The sequence below is a fragment of the Ictalurus punctatus genome, chromosome 8 (assembly GCF_001660625.3).
Source record: "Ictalurus punctatus breed USDA103 chromosome 8, Coco_2.0, whole genome shotgun sequence".
NCBI classification, from domain to species: domain Eukaryota; kingdom Metazoa; phylum Chordata; class Actinopteri; order Siluriformes; family Ictaluridae; genus Ictalurus; species Ictalurus punctatus.
In genome coordinates this window covers 11546154-11563553 of record NC_030423.2, presented here as the reverse complement: position 1 = coordinate 11563553, position 17400 = coordinate 11546154, and the positions used below count along the sequence as shown (strand labels likewise).

Genomic DNA, 17400 nt, shown 5'->3' with positions numbered 1-17400 from the left:
CTTTCACAACTTCCTGGACGTCTAGTTAAACGAATAACGTGGCCCACTTTTATTCGTGTTTACTGTTCAAAGTGACTGTTTTTGTAATGTACAACAAAAAAGTCAGAGCTGTTGAAAGTAAAGTATGCTAGAAATGTCGGCTGGTGAGGTATTACATGACTTTGAGTCTGTAGTAGCGCAACAAAAAGCTTTCCTCAAATCCATCATGTTTTTATGGAGGTGTTGAGAAAACTGACAAATTTGACTCAAAATACAAATTTCTATATAGGCTTAAGGCAGCCACCCAAAAGGACCACAGTAACAACTTTTAATTGCAGGAGGACTTTCATTTATTTTATCAGCATCTGAAATCTGTTATGTGACTTTCTGGGCTAGAGGATTGTCACCACGTCATTATAAAAAGGCATTGGGAACTTCAGCAAGTTCCTTTGAAAACCGTGAAAACAAATATGGCCAAAGAAGCAGCCGTGACAGAACATTTAAATGTGGTTTGTTTACGTCTGAGCACTTTTTTTTCCGTAATATAATATAAAAATATAATGTTCTTCTGGCTCTCTCAAAGCTTTCGATTAAATATCTGTTCAGATTCCCAGTTAAAACCGTAGTTTCAGTGGCATTCTGTAAGGAAATTGTAGGGAAAAACAAATAATGAGGACTGTGAACGTCCTACCAATCAGGACAAGGAGGCGTCTCTACTTGCCTGTCAGTTCCCCTCTGTGCGACAGCGTTCACGTGGCCGACATGCCTGTGTTTTGGAGGTGTGGTTTGGTGTAAAAACTGAAGAGAGAGCTTTATCAGACATGGCAGATGACTAGAGACAGGCTACTGCTTGAAATATGAATGTGGCCGTGTGTAATAGTGCAGTGCCTGTATTACAAGAAGTCCCACCCATCAATAAAAGAGCCAATCAGTTTATTAGTCCAAATATAATCATAAAAATGGCAGGCTTATCAGCGTCCTACAAGGCAGATGCGTTGCCATAACAGCTTCTTCAACAGTCCTGACTAGTACTCAGGACTGTTATGAAAATTACATTATAAAAATTGTGCTTTCATTTTCTCTCCATGTCCAATCAGCAGCCAGACCTTATAACTGACTTGTAGACACAATATGACAAAGATAATACAGAAGAGATCTTGTGGGTTATTGACATGGATATATCTGTAAAAACAGAGCAGCTACATCTCAGCTCCGTATTTCATAACGTGGTCAGTTAAAAGGCATAAAAAAAACCTCATCATCTTTTATAAATGGTGAAAAATAAAATGTGGAGGTCTGTTTGAGTCTTAAGAGTAGTGAGAGGTGGCAGCACTGAGACAGAAAGACATTCACCCACTAACTTCCATGCTAGTAAAGGTGTACTGTACTTGACTGATGAATTCATAAAGATGTACAGGGTCAAACACAAAGTTAAGCTTTTTATCACATACTTAATTAGTAGTTAAATACATTACAGTGCTGACGGAACAGTTTTGGAAAAATACATAAGTGGGCATGCTGTAAAAAGTGGATTGTGAATAGAAATTAACACACATTTCAGCTATTAAGTGATTCCATCGCTACACCAGTTACCCCATGTTTACTTGCATTATCTAACCGCATTATCACTGGCTTTAGATTTTATACTTTCAGGAGCACTGGGTCCTGAATCAGCATTATACCTGTAATGGCTCAGCCAGTGAGTCCTCCTCTGGTACCTGTGGCAAACTTATGTCTATATATACTTAAATATGGGTTTTAAATACAGTCAGAAATAAGATTTTCACTTGTCTTTGGATTGTTGTAAAAAAAATTTTAAAGGCTGCAGTCTGTGTCTGTACCAAAAATATGGCCCTGCCAAAAAAGCAGTCTTTTCCTCCTCAACAAAGTGAAAGATGAGCCGAGAGGGTGAATCTGGAATGATTTGAACAGGCGTTTTGAACTCTCCAATATTGAGACACTCCCTGGAAGCCCCGCCCCTTCTCCAATCTAATGTGCTTGCTTTCTGCAGGATAAATTGAGAATATTTGCAGTTCCCAACTGCACAGCTGGTAATATTACGCCTCCCCTACTCACCTTATAACTGTAAATGGTGGAACTGCTCTTTGTCCTGTCTTTTATTTATTTATTTATTTATTTATTTTCAAAGAATTTATTTAGGTTTTCAATGTTCAAATCACTAATTGCGATTTTTTTTATTTATTTATTTTTTTTAAATGCCTACCTGACACAAGCATATCCCCTTTTGAAATACGCAACCCTGGTGTGATTTGTGCAATTTGTTATTGAACAAATTTATTGTCATTTATGCAGATGTCATGCTTCCTGCTTAACATTTTACTCCTAATTACTCCTCATTAACTCTTAATCTTCACTTAGATCGTTAACATTTTTTTATTCTCTGCTTTCAACCAAGTATGTTTGTAGTCTTAAGTCGAAGACATAATTTCTTAAATGCTTTATACATAGCTTTATACTGGCCCTGACCTTTTATGACTGGAAATATACCATGGAGTGCTGCCAATTGGACAGTTTACTGTAAGAACTTTATGGCTTTATTTGTTCGAACTTTGGAGATTTAAAACTGACCACGTTTAAGATTTAAAATGTATAACTTTACATTTGCTCTATTCAAGCTTGTAACAGGTTGAAGTTGACAAGTTGTCATGGAGTAATGTAACACTCCAAACTGGTAAAGTATAAATAATAATAATTAAAAAAAAATGAATGTCCAAACGCACCAGGCCGTTCGGCCCTAAAGGAAAAATTACTGCCTGCTGAGCATCTTGCAAAAAAAAGGGCCTCTGACATGGCTATGTAAATCACTCAAAATGATGTTTGAAATTATGAATTTTTACTCATTAAGTTATTAAGTTCTAAATATTAATTAAGTAATAATTATTTAGAAAAATGGTACCAGTTATAGGTTCCATAGTACTGTGGTTTTTGTAGGTGTACCGACCCCAAGATCCTACTTATTTTTTTTAATTTACTTGGATGTGATTAATGTATATGATTTATACATCTAAATAAGAAGCATTTTGTAATGTATATTTTTTGTCTTTGCACCAAGGATAAAATTTCCACTTGTTTTGCTGCTGAAGAAAGGAAAATCACATGGTTAACGCTGTTGTGGGTTATTTTTGCTAGACTGTGAGATTCTTTGCATTAAAAATAACATATAGCCTACTTGTGACAGTGCAGTCAAAGAATACCCCCTTGACGTCATTTGTGACGTCTGTGTGCCAAACTTTGCTGACTTTGAATAGCAAATCGCTCCATGTAATACTTCTCTCAATGTAATACGTGCATTTCTTATATCATTGACTCCCTTCCATACAGACAGCAATACACAAAGACTTCATAAAATTCTAATTCTAAATTCTAGATGATTCCTAGCAGTCAGTGGTAAGGCTGCATCGGTCTGTCGCTCTGCAAAATAAAGGACAAATCGCCTTTGTGTCAACAGGGACTTTAGGGTGAAACTTTTCCATGGGCGTCCTCCGTTTTGCTTGTTGTCCAGAAAAGCTGAAAAGACTCGTGCAGCCAAGCCAGGAGACGCCAAATTGTCGTCAAAATTAGACAACACTCTCAGACTCGTCCTTTGAAGGTAAAAAAGGTTTATTACAGAAAGATTGTTAATACAGGATAGAATAACGCAGGATAGAATAATGAGAGCGCTCTAAAACGCTTGTGCTGAACCACTATATATATATATATATATATATATATATATATATATATATATATATATATATATATATATATATATATATATATATATGTATATATATGTATATATATATATATATATATGTATATATATATGTATATATATATATATATATATATGTATATATATATATATATATATATGTATATATATATATATATATATATATATATATGTATATGTATATATATGTATATGTATGTATATGTATGTATATATGAGAAACTCGGAGCATGACGCACTTGAGGCAGTTCAAACAGGCTTTGTTTTAGGGTCTTAAAAGATGTGCAGATGAACCTTGAACAGAACCCATGTTTGTGTCTCTAAGCAGATAAACATTCTGTACTAATCTAAGTCACATGATATGGACTTCTTGGGCATTATCCTCAGATACAAAACAAAATTATGAATAATTTCCTTCACATTTTGTCATTACAAACTGTGATGACTAAAATTAACAGAGAAATTACTATGCTGTGAATACTTCAGAATCCTTTCACGGTTCAACTGAATTCATTATAAAACCGACATATAGAAGGCACTAAGGCTGTTTTTGCGGATATAAAGTATCCTGTAGTCAAGCAAACTCATTTTAGGGTGAAATGAGTCATAATGGTCAAAGGGATATTTACAATAGGTGTGAAATGGATGTCAATGGGTCGTCAGTGTCGCTGGGAAGATCTGATACCTAGTCAGGTTTAGGATACAAGTCAGGTTGGTCATCATAGGGATCGTAATCAGTCTTTGTCAACATCAGCGTTTGGTCATTACTGATTTCAACGAGTGTGAGGGACTGCTCCAAACGAGAGAAACAAGGCAAAATGAGTAAGACAAGAAGAGTTATTGCACCTATTGGTAGACAGACGGTTAATGTACACGAGCCCCATCCCCTGAGTACTGAGTTCAGCCAATCAAACCCCACCTCGCTAGTCTGCGGAGGGTTGCGTATCGCAGACCACATATGTTCAATGATAGAATAACCATTATGTGTCTGAGTGACAAGGGGACGTGTGGTGATGTGTGGGTAGCACTGTTGGCAATGATTCTTACGACGAAAGGTGATACAGAACGGTTTACGGAGGCGGCCAATATCTTTTAACTACTAATTGTCGTCCAATCTGCAACAATAGTCTACTAAAGAACTTCGCGGGCTTATGTGGGACCTATAGAAATCACGTCGCTTTAGGCACTTAGTCTCGTCACCACAATCAGCTAAATACCATATTTGGGTATAAGTGTGTGCGTCATGTACTCTTTCTGCCACAACGATGTGATTGGGGGGATTGATCATTAAGTCTTCCACTCAATAAACTCCAATATCGTGCTTTGGTTTATCTTTCCAGCTTAAGGGTCTAAGACCCCCAGTGTTGTTGGGAACAGTCCCAGTGATTTGTGAGTTTATTTCTATGACCGGGCTTACTAACAGATACCACCTATACCAGGAGAAGGGTGCACGATTAGGAATAGGTTTGTATGTATGAGTGGATGTGCAGGTCGACATGTAATGATTTGTGTCTAGTCTGCAACAGTAGTCTGCGGTCAGGGAGCTTTGGGGCGTAAGAGGTGAGGTAGCAAAGTCACGTCATCTAACCTCTGTCCTGGTCACGTGGCTATATAGTACACGCTAATGAAGTTCATTCCTCCTAAGAGTACAGTTTCCGTGTCGTCAACATTTTATCCAAAAATGACCTGTCCATGATTTGGCAGGCTACTAGATATCACTTGGTGTCTTGTGTTGTGTAACCACAAGGAACTGGTCTGAGAATGTGTGTTTGAGTGCTGTGTGTGTGTGTGTGTGTGTGTGTGTTTGGGGTGTGTATGCAGATCGTAGCCCGTGAGCGTCGGTCCTCCTAGAGGTCTCGATAGAAAATCACTTTCTAGTCCTCCTGTCGCAGTCCCGTCTTCTCCAGCTCATTGCTCGGCTCTGGCACTCTCCTGCTGTAGCTGGCGTGCATTCACGTGGCTCTCTGGCTGACCTTTACCACAGAGGGAGTGCCGAAAAGGATCTAGAATGTCCCCGACCACCGTGGCTTGTTCCACCTGGTCCTGCAGAAGTCCTTGATCACGATCCACTCTCCGGGCTTCAGATCATGCAGCGGGCCCATGGCTGGAGCTGGAAGCGCTGCTTTTACCTGCTGGTGGATAGAGCGTGGATCCGAGAACAGGGTTGCACAGTAATTTAACATTGCATCATCACATGCTGCAGCGTCGGGAAGAGGAGCTGTCACAGGTCCAATTCCTGTGTGTGGAGGTCTCCCAAACAGTATCCCAAAGGGGCTAAGCCCATCCTAAGCCTGTTTCTGAACAGCATTTGCTTAATCTTTTTTTTTTTTTTTTTTTTTATATAAAGTGTCCCATTTTCTCTCTCCACCACTCCACCACTAGCTGGATGATATGCATAGTGCTGTTTTAAGTCAATACCCAAATATTCACCCACCTACTTAAGGGCATGGCTAACAAAAGGTGTGCCATTATCATTGGAATTTTTTGTGGGAGTTCCCCATTTAGGAATTACTTCTCTAAGCAACACCTTTTGCTACCGCATCTGAGTCCTGTTTGGATATAGGGATGTGGCCTTCTCTACCTTCAAACCTCAACCCACGTTATGAGTTGCGCGTTGTGAGTTTGGAGGTGTTGACTACAGCTACTTGGACTGATTAAAAACCCCTCAAATTTCTGGAGTTTGCTCTGCACAAGAAGCACACGCCTATGTGAACCATGCCTTGCCAAAAAGAGCTTTCAGCGGATCTACGATCTACGAAGTTTGGTGATGCAACAGGACAACGACCCAAAACACTGGAGCAAGTCCACAACAGAACGGCTTCAGAAAAACAAAATCCGCCTTTTGGAGTGGCCAGGTCAGAGCCCAGACCTCAACCCAATAGAGATGCTATGGAATGACTTGAAGAGAGCCATACACATGAGACGTCCAAAGAATATGATGGAGCTAAAGCAGTTCTGCCAGGAAGAATGGGCTAAAATTCCTCCTGAACGATGTGCAGGTCTGATCCACAGCTACAGGAAGCGCCTGGTTGAGGTTATTGCTGCCAAGGTCGGGTCAACCAGTTATTAATTCTAAGGGTTCACTTACTTTTTCCACTGCCATGTTGAATGAGTGTGTTCAATAAAGACATGAGGGATCAGATTTTTTGTGTTATTATTTTAGGCACATTATATTTGTCAATGCCCTTCACTTAGATGAAAATCAGATCACATTTTATGCCAAATTTACTCAGAAAACCATGAAATTCCAAAAGGTTCACATACTTTTTCTTGCCACTGTATATCTTAGTTTTGAAGCTGTGATTTAAGAAACACCAATATCTCTGCCATCGCAGAGGCGAAGCTCCTGGAACTTCTTATAAGAAATCGCTCAATGTAATACATGCATTTCTTATAACACTGACTCCCTTCCACACAGACAGCAATACTCTGACTTCATAAAATTCTAATTCTACTTCTAAATTCTTGATTCCTACCAGTCAGTGGTAAGGCTGCATTGGTCTTTCGCTCTGCACAATAAACGGCAAACTGCCTGCGTGTCAACACTTCAAGACTTTTTTTTTTTTTTGCTTGTCCATATTGTCGTGGAAATTAGACAACACTTGCAGACACATCCTCTGAAGGTAAAAAAAAAAAAGGTTTATTACAGAAAGATGGTTAATACAGTACAGAATAAAGCAGGATAGAATAATGAGAGCGCTCTAAAGCGCTTGTGCTGAACCACTACTATATATATGAAATGCAGAGCATGACACACTTCTGTGTACTGATAAGAAGCAGTTTGAGGCAGTTCAAACAGGCTTTGTTTTAGGGGTCTTAGAAGATGTGCAGACGAACCTTAAACAGAAGAACATGTTTGTGTCTCTGTAAGCAGATAAACATTTCGTACTGATCTAAGTGACATGACATGGACTTCTTAGGCGTTATCCTCAGATGAACATGAACAGAACAAGAACAAAACTATGAATAAGTAAAAATGAATAATTTCCTTCACAGGTTACTTTATAGGGCATCAGGTGGGTTTGTAATAACTGACTGTACATATATTGCTTTGCATGGTATTAGAGCTGCAACAACTAATCGATGATAATCGATTATGAAAGTCGTTGTCAGTGAATCTCATTATCGATTAGTTGGTCTGCACGGGGCATGTTTACTCATTACGTTACTTCTGTTCAGAAAACACGCTTCGAAGAGTAAATACTAAAGTTGTGTCCCAAATGAAGTAATGCACACTTACACTATGCACTGTGTACTCTACTGTCTAGTGTGTGTATTTTAGAACGGTAATATCATCTCAAATTTAACACTAGCAGGTTTTTTTTATTTACTAACCGGAAGTATAAGCCGTGACGGCGCATGATGTAATAGGCACGCTAGCATTAGCAAACACCCAGAGTCATGGATAATGACTTTCTTCAGTTTACTGTTTCTGTCAGCATTACCTTTTATTCCCAACATGACCTCAGTCACCATCAGACGGAGGTGAAATCGTCACGTGACTGAGGAACAAAGTGTGTAACTTCGAAGTCCTCTAAGGCAAGGAAGCATTTTAAACACGGCTGAAATCAGACTGATGCACGAGGACAAACTTGTGTTTATATCCAAAATGTTCCACTGTGTATAAGGGCCAGGGGAAACTGGTGCAAGCTGCTTAAAAGGTTTAGTTTAATTTACGTTTATTGTCATTATATGCTGTATTTGCGCATTTGCAGGGTAAATTCTGTGGCTTATTATAACGGAAGTGATGTGTTAGTAACAAGGCCGCGTTGCTGATCACGCGCTGTGTAGACGCGCTGTTACAGAATGTAGTGCGAGAAAGATCTGAAATGTCTAATTAAAACATTATGATCAAAAAAAAAAATAATATTCCTAAAGGCAGTAATTAACAGAAACCACAAGGTGCTGTGAATTAATTTAGGACTGTATTTTAATTTGGTGCTTTTTGTACATCCATAAATAATAATGCATAATTATCCTTGAGGGACTGATCATTGTGTGACAACACCGGTAATACCGGTATCACTGGGGGATGGGGGCTTTTCCCCCTTGCTTATGAATGGTGTGGGCATTTTGCTTTCGCTTTTGAATTAGTGGCAGTTTGTAGGTGGCAATTGCTTGAATGGTGGGTTTATTATTATTCTTAATGAAACACACAGCAACTACAAAACAGTACAATGACAAACTCGCTTATATTAAACCTAGAACTTTTAGAACTTTAGCATGAATCAGAGCTCATGCTGAATTGAGCAAAAGCGTTCAGTTTTTTAGCGTCCGTTCTCTAACCGAACAAAATTATTTTTATTGCTATAAAAAGACAAAATGTCAGTGGGGCGGTGATGTAATCAGTGTGCTGCCCGAACACCGGCTATCGCAGCAAGCCTATATTACATATAGCAGGGCTGACCAATTGTGCATAGCTATAGTCATACCCTCAAAGTTCACCTATATGGTAGACATGCATGATAAAAGGCCCTGGCAGAACTGTGTATTTTTGCACATTTTTGTATTCAGTGAAATATGGAATATAAAACTTCTGTATTTTGCACCCGACTTCAGTACTTGTTTATTTGTTGCCTCAAATACCCAAATTATTTTCAATTTCATACATTGTATCACAGCAGATTTTGTATTTGTTGTTCCTTGGAAGGTGAAAGGTTTCTTGCTTCATCCAAAACCGAGCACACCATCTAAACAACATGCCATTCCATTTTGGTGGGGGTTCCCTTTTGAGGCCTCAGAAGAGTCCAGCAGAGATTGTGAAGAATCTCAAGGAGAATGTGGCCTGCTTAGAGAAGCTGGAAACATCTGACAACAAGAAGAGTGAAAAGGTAAACAGCACATATGCATAAATAAATCATTGTTTTTTGTGTTTGGTGTCCAGCAGCTATGTGTACTGTGATCTTCGTATTTAAAAAAAAAAAAAAAAATTTAAGTGAGATCATCTGCTTGAAACGTTACATCCGTGCATGCTAAGGCGGTAGTGATGTGGGTGGTAAGCTGACAGGTTATTTTCCGACAGGTTGCTGAGGAAGCTTCAAAGAATCTAGCTTTGTTGAAAGAGGTGTTGTCTGGTACTGGAGACAAGGAGCCTCAAACAGAAGCAGTGGCCCAACTGGCACAGGAGCTTTACAATACCAACCTCTTCATTGCCCTCATAGCCAACCTGCAGAAGATCGACTTTGAGGTGACTTTTTTTATTTTTCAGTTTGGATTTAACGTTTAGTACATTGTGTGCTTTTGTTTCAGATAGAAGAGTAAGATGCCATTTTACTAACGCATATATAAATGCTACTTGTGTTTTATTTTTACCATTATCATGATATAAATTCAGATTTACTAACAAGTTCAGAAGACCTGTTAAATTTGATTTTCATTGACTTGTACTTGTGTGTACATCTTGTGTGGCTTTCATTTCCTGGTTAAAGTTGCTCATGCATATAGTTTAGTCTTATTTGGCATTTGCACTCAATTGGATGTAATTTTGCTCCCAAAAGGGAAAGAAGGATGTGGTTCATCTGTTCAGCAACCTAGTGCGGCGTCAGATTGGCACCCGCACACCCACTGTCGAGTACATTTCCTCCCACTCTCAGATCCTCTTCATGCTGCTGAAAGGGTGAGTTTTCCAGGCTCCAGGGTGCAATCATGATCAGCACTTTCCCCAAAAATGCATTGATTCTGCTGTCAGTTCCAGTTGCCATTACTGAGATGCTGTGTTCAACTGTGTTATAGCTACAGAGTCTAAATTTACCGGTCCTGTTCTTAGAGCTGCAAGCACTGGACACCTCTTAGTGTGTAATTGATGTTCAGTACGTTTATTGCTTGATTTATATTATCTTATTTACATATTCAGTTTATGGCCTGGTTTATTTCTCAATCTTGCTGGTTCTCTCCTTTCCAGATTCTCCCAAACATATAAATACATACAAATACTTGCCTTTCAGGTAGCACCATTGGCCCTTGGTGTGAACCCTAATTTGATTTCCTTTAATGTCACAGCTGTCTGTCTCTCTTCAAAGGCTGTGAAGAACCTGCTTGTTAAGCAGTACACTAGCCGTTCATGTGTGTGTTGGTCCAGCTGTGCTATGACCTTGCATTAGTGGCACCTCCAACTAATGTAGTGGCTGCCTACTCTAATCAAAGTTTTTAGCTAGCGTTCAATAAGGGACAGTGTGTGGAAACTGACCATTGATCAGGGAGTAAAAAACATGCAGTATAGTCTAAAAGTTCTGAGTTGATTACCAGTAACTGTATTATTTGAATATTTCCATGTAGCTAATAAGAAAGGTCCTAGTTGCCATTTATCATTAAGACAACTCAACTTAGTAGCTGTTTGAAAACCTCGTATGGAATGAAAATGGATCTACATATCCAGCTTGTACATAGTTTATGAAGTGTATAGTTTATTTTGCCATGGTTAAGAAATAATCTCGTGCCTCATTCGGACTGAATTAGATGGGGAGGTAGGGTAATGGAATTATTGCCTTTTTTATATCTGGAATTTTAGGTTGATGCCTAGCTCAAGTAAAGCCTAAATACAGCTGTGCCCAAAAGTTTGCATACCCCTTGCAGAATCTGCTAAATCTTAATACTGTTTACAGAATAAGAGGGATCATAAAAATCCCATGTTGTTGTTTCTTTAGTCCTGTTCCGAATAAGCTATTCCACATCATAGATGTTTACATATAGTCCACAAGACAAGATAATAGCTGAATTTATAAAAAATTACCCGATTCAAAAGTTTACATACCCTTGATTCTTAATACTGTGTGTCGTTACCTGGATGATCCACGACTGTTTTTCTGTTTTGTGATGGTTGTTCATGATCCCTTGTTTGTCCTGAGCAGTTAAACTGCCCACTGTTCTTCAGAATAATTCTCCAGGTCCTGCACATTCTTTGCTTTTCCAGCGTATTCTGCATATTTGACCCCTTTGCAACAGCGACTATATGATGTTGAGATCCGTCTTTTCACACTGAGGACAACTGAGGGACTCGTACACGACTATTACATAAAGTGCAAACATTCACTGATGTTCAAGAAGGTAATACGATACATTAAGAGCCGGGGAGATGTAAACTTTTGAACAGGATGATCAATGTAAATTGTTTTGTTTAAAGATCTTTTTTTTCATTTAGTACTGTCCTTCAGACACAAAATAAGACCGTTACATGTCTCCCAGAAGACAAAATATTACACAGAGCATCCTGTTCAAAGGTTTACATCCCCCTGGCTCTTAATGTATCATGTTGCCTTCTTGAGCATCAGTGAATGCTTGAAACTTATATAATAGTTGTGTACGAGTCCCTCAGTTGTCCTCAGTGTGAAAAGTTGGGTCTCAACATCATATAGCCGCTGTTGGAAAGGGGTCAAATATGCAGAATATGTTGGAAAAGCAAAGAATGTGCAGGACTTGGAGAACAGTGGACAGTTTAACTGCTCAGGACAAACAAGGGACTCATGTGACTCAACTATCATAAAACAAAAAACAGCCGTGGATTATCCAGGTAGCAAGACATGGTATTAAGAGTCAAAGGTGTGTAAACTTTTGAACGGGGTCATTTTTATAAATTCAGCCATTATCTTGTCTTGTGGACTATATGTAAACATCGGTTATGTGAAATAGCTTATTCAGGACAGAACTAAATAAAACATGAGATTTTTATGATCCCTCTTATTTTGTTAAAAGTATTAAGATTTAGCAGATTCTGCAAGGGGTATGCAAACTTTTGGGCACAACTGTATATGTTACGGATATGTAATGATCATGTGCAATATGTTGAGCCAGAAGACCTACAACAAGCGGTTATAATAAGGGTCACAGCAGCTTGTTTTCATTAAAAGTTTGAGGTGTACGAGATGATGTACGCCTGCGCATTTTGAACATTTCATTCAACAACATTAATTAACAGACGCATGTCTGGAAATCCTATCCCATCTGAATAGTATGTTCGCTTGTTGGTTAACACTTGGTATGAAATGAGTTCATATGGATCTTTTCGCAATATGGGAAAATGATGTTGCTGCCTTCAATATGTATAATAAGTCCTTGGATTTTAAAACTCCCAAGAATGAATAATGGGGGGAAAAATGCATGTATTCTCCTATAATTGCAGCTATGAGAGTGCAGAAGTGGCTTTGAACTGTGGCATGATGTTGAGAGAGTGTCTCCGTCATGAGCCCTTGGCCCGCATTGTTCTCTTCTCTGAGGACTTTTATCGTTTCTTCCACTATGTGGAACTCTCCACTTTCGATATTGCCTCAGATGCCTTTGTTTCATTTAAGGTAAGTTATTTACTTTCTACAATTTACCTGTTTATATGACCCCTTTTTTTTTTTTTTTTTTTTTTTTTTTTTTTTTTTTTTTTAAACTCTGTACAAAAAAAACAGTGAAGTGACCCATGTATTGTATGGTTTTCTTATTTTTAGGATCTTCTAACAAGACACAAAATAATGTGTGCGGATTTCTTGGAGACGAATTATGACCGAGTAAGCATCACATTCCCTATATTTCTATAAAGACTTTATAGTATGATTCAACCCTATGTTTAAAAAAAAAAAAGGTTACTAAAGATTTAAGGTGATCTGTGAGGTTTTTCAGAGCTTCACAGAAATACAACTGTGCATCTGTTAAAATTGAAATATTTTGACCATTTTCCAGGTATTTACAGAGTACGAAAAGCTGCTGCATTCTGAAAATTACGTCACCAAACGGCAGTCTGTAAAGGTGAGGGTACTTTTGCATACACTTGTCGCACGTTAACCATGAGATCAGGATAGATGTTCACCTGTTTGGACAGACATGTAACGCGTAGCTATGTTGAATTCTCAGGTTGCACTTATGTTTCCTCTTTGTAACTGGCATATCCACATATTTGGGCAATTTTGCTTTGTAAAAGAATGTCCTAGTGTTCATTCTGCATTTGTTCTTAAATTTTGTCATGTTTCTGGTTGTTGTCCACATTCCAGCAATTCTATGACTGAAACAGAGATTGTCACTTCTTTAGCAGTCATACCAATGACCTGGACATACTAGCATTGTAATTAGATCTTGCTGTAGATAAAATAAGCATAAGCCAATTTAAACATCAAGTGAGACAGACAACGTCCCAAACAATTTATTTCCCTGTAGCATGGACATATGCATTATGCATCGTCTTGTCTTTCAGGAAATCAAACTATATTGTGAACCCACCAAAAAATGCATGTTGGTGTAAATAGTAGGACTCGCATGTGATTGTGCAGCTGCTTGAAATTGCTTCCTTGAAGACGCTGCCTATTTTCTGTCGCACACAGCTCTTGGGAGAGCTCCTGCTGGACAGACACAACTTCACAGTCATGACCAAATACATCAGTCGAGCCGAGAACCTGAAACTCATGATGAACATTTTGAGAGACAACAGCCGCAACATCCAATTTGAAGCTTTTCATGTCTTTAAGGTAGGTTTCTGTTAGCATCCTGACTGACTATGCTGGTTCTGGCTAGAATAGCATTTCTACTGTATAGTGCAGCACAGAAATATTAGGGAGTATTCTAATTACTGCCTCCTTTTTGGAGTCCTTTTTGGCAATAATACAACTTTCTCAAACAGCGTGACAGATTTGTTTTCATTTTCCCATATTAGTATATTCTTGTTGTTGAGCTGTAGCTCTGTTGCGTTTCTTGCTTGCAGGCCACGTAAAATCCATCTTTAAATTAGCACATCCCAAACAGCTTCCTTTGACTGTTTTGTTCACTACAAAAGGATAATATTTATAATTGGCTGTACATCCTACCTCATGCAATGCATGACTAATAAATGAATAAATCTGAGATTTAGCCAAGTGTCAACAATATCTAAATTTACCTTGTTTTTGTTGTTGTTCACTGCGTAACCTATCGTAACCTATGGGAGTGGAAGGTTCTCTTTATCTGTCCACCTGCTGCTGCAGCCACTGTACGTGTTTCACACATCTGAATGTAATTTAGCATGCTCAGTTTGATTAACTTACAGGCAGAACACCAGATTACTGCCGGCCTGTTTACATGTACCATGTGGTAGTATTGAGAAATAATGTGTTGAGAAATAGACACTGGTACTCAACCACCTGCAGACGAAGGAGAGGAGGATATACTATCGTTTGGACTGCGCTTACCCATCTCAGCAGCAGCAACAACCTAGTTGAAACGACTGCTTGGTATTTTGTATAGTCTGTATCTGTCTATTACGGGGGTCATCTCACAAAGTCAGTGAAGGCACATTTTAAAAAGCAGTATTTGTATGCAGGGTTGTCTTTCATTTTAACCACTGTGATGCTAGATTAAGTAGCCTCAGCTTGAATTTAACTTAAGCTTTTTGTTTGGTGTGCTTATCAGGTGTTTGTGGCAAACCCGAATAAGACACAACCTGTTTTGGACATCCTGTTGAAGAACCAGTCCAAACTGGTGGACTTCCTGAGCCAATTCCAAACAGACCGCTCGGAGGACGAGCAGTTCTGCGATGAAAAGAACTATCTCGTCAAGCAGATACGAGATCTCAAGAGGCCTGCACCACCGGAGCAAGCATAAAGGACAAAAGAACAGGACTGTACAGTTGGGATGGTGACCTGTTTTGTGCAGTTGAGGAAATAACAAAGAAAGAATGACAAACATGCCTCTCTCTCAGATCCCCTTTTGTTTGCAGCTGACCTCCAAAATGTGCAACAAAAATTGTTGTAGTAATATGTGCGAGCTCAGTAACCCTATTCACCCGACACCCCCCCGCCCCCCGCTTAGGAACAAGTATGAATTTGCTGTGTGAAAAGCAAGAGGGACCCAAGCACTCTGTTTATACTCCAAAGCTTTTCCCACGTTTGTGAAACATTATTTGATGGATTATTTTGAGCTGATTTTCTGACATAAGTCTCTCTGCAGCTCCTGACTGTGAAGTTTATTTTATCTATGGTATAAAAGCAGTTTAAATAATTACTTCAATCCTTTCCATGGCAGTTAATGTTTCTTTTTTTTCTTTATAATGAAGCAGGAAGTGAAGTGCTTAAGGAGTAACATCATTTCACATAGTCATTTCTACTACATTATAAAAAGTCTTAGGTAGGCTCTTAAAGCTGTTTTAGGGTTGCAGTAAAAGCAAATGGTAACAAAGCATTTAAAGCAAAGGTGTATATCACATATGTCATGAATTTAGAACATAAGGCACTTAAAAAAATGTATGCCAGCCTTATCATAATAATTCAATCAGTTTCCCTTCTCCCGAAAAGACAACTTTAAAAATCTTTCAAAAGTGAATTTCCAGCAAAGTTGCCTATAATTGAGAACTTGCAGACTTTATAGGTTTACTCTCTCATTCCTGACCATATGCTTACTTTCCTGAGTGGTACATTATTTAAAGTGCATTGATTGGTTAATTCTCTCAAATAGCTTTATACTATTATTCTGATTTAGTTTGGTCAGCATGTTATTTTAACTCGATGTGAGGCTATTTATGATCTAGATTTTAAAAAATGGGTATTGTTAAATTTATTAGCTGTGAAACTAATTCTTGGTATGCATATTTCACTGATTATACACATAACATGGAATGTTTAACCTCTTCACATACACTGTAAAATTGTAAGAATGATGATTACAGATCCATGTCTGATTCTTCTTAAGTGCTGCGTTTTGAATTTCAGCTTATGCACATGAACTTGGAGACCACTGAAGCCTTTAACAAATGCCTCCAACATACATGCATGCAGACACACACACACAAACCCCCACATTTAACACCATTTTCATACCATTATCTGTACTGTCAACCTTGAATGAGTCAAAACTGTGGTAATGTGTTGTATCTTAAGATTGTATTTTTAGGTTCAGATCCGTTTTGCACTTACACCTTGGTTATTGGAAGGCCTTTTTGAATAGAAATGCAAAACAGGATTCTACTGAAAGCCTTCATTGAATTGGTGAGTTTATCGTAAGTTCCACCTTGTATTCAATGTACTCTGTTTGCACAAATTCTTCTCTTATATACCTCATAGGTTTTGAGTTGCTTAAGTGCTGTGTCCTTAAGTGTCCTTTCCCTCTCTTTTAAGTTTCATGTTAAATTTCTATGATGTTAGTGTCATAACATCATAATTTTTTGCCCATCAGTTGCTAAATAGTATCTACAAGGGGGAAAACATTAACTGTGACATGTGCTGGCATGGTATGGTACTTTTGAATGTGAGTGTGCTGATATTTTTCTCAGTGTATGCGGATGTTTTAGTTCTGTGAGGATTATAGAGTAAAAATCCCTTTTAATATAGCATGATTGTGCCAAGACAAGCAGATGTGAACAGCAAGCAGAGTGCAGGGTTTAATAAGATCATTAGAAGTACATTTTTGCCCTTTGTCTTTTACAAATTAAGTGTGACTGAACCTCCATCACACCAAGATGTCTTTCTGTACTCTCAGTACAAGCTTATATTAGTTTGTCCTATAAAGTTTAAACCTGTATAATAGTCAAATTCAGGAGCAGTGGGTCAAAAATGTTCAGCTAAATAGTTTATATTGTGTGCTGGAGTTTTGGACAGGATGCAAATGCCAACCTTTGTCACCCAGTTTTAATAACTGATATGTATCTGTTGATGAAAGTGATTGAGAATGACAATGTCCATTGCTTACTAAATTATTGTTTGGGGTTTCTGGCTTCAAGATTGGGCATAAATATATGTTTTACTCTA

The 17400-nt window shown here is 38.3% G+C and overlaps 1 protein-coding gene across 3 annotated transcripts in view; it reads left to right on the top strand.

Moving 5' to 3' along the window:
• The window catches only part of cab39l1 (calcium binding protein 39, like 1), an 18607-nt gene extending 1207 nt beyond the window's left edge, over window positions 1-17400 (top strand). Inside the window, exons 2-10 of one of the 3 annotated variants that reach the window (XM_017474370.3) lie at window positions 3449-3589; window positions 9366-9546; window positions 9738-9902; window positions 10213-10331; window positions 12831-12999; window positions 13144-13203; window positions 13376-13441; window positions 14011-14154; window positions 15071-17400. In XM_017474370.3, coding sequence (XP_017329859.2) covers window positions 9415-9546; window positions 9738-9902; window positions 10213-10331; window positions 12831-12999; window positions 13144-13203; window positions 13376-13441; window positions 14011-14154; window positions 15071-15262 — 1047 coding nt within the window. In that variant the 5' untranslated portion in view covers window positions 3449-3589; window positions 9366-9414 and the 3' untranslated portion in view covers window positions 15263-17400. Of the gene's footprint in view, window positions 1-3448; window positions 3590-7245; window positions 7339-9365; window positions 9547-9737; window positions 9903-10212; window positions 10332-12830; window positions 13000-13143; window positions 13204-13375; window positions 13442-14010; window positions 14155-15070 lie in introns of those variants that run through there. The other 2 variants (XM_017474371.3, XM_017474369.3) reach the window with 2 other exon arrangements.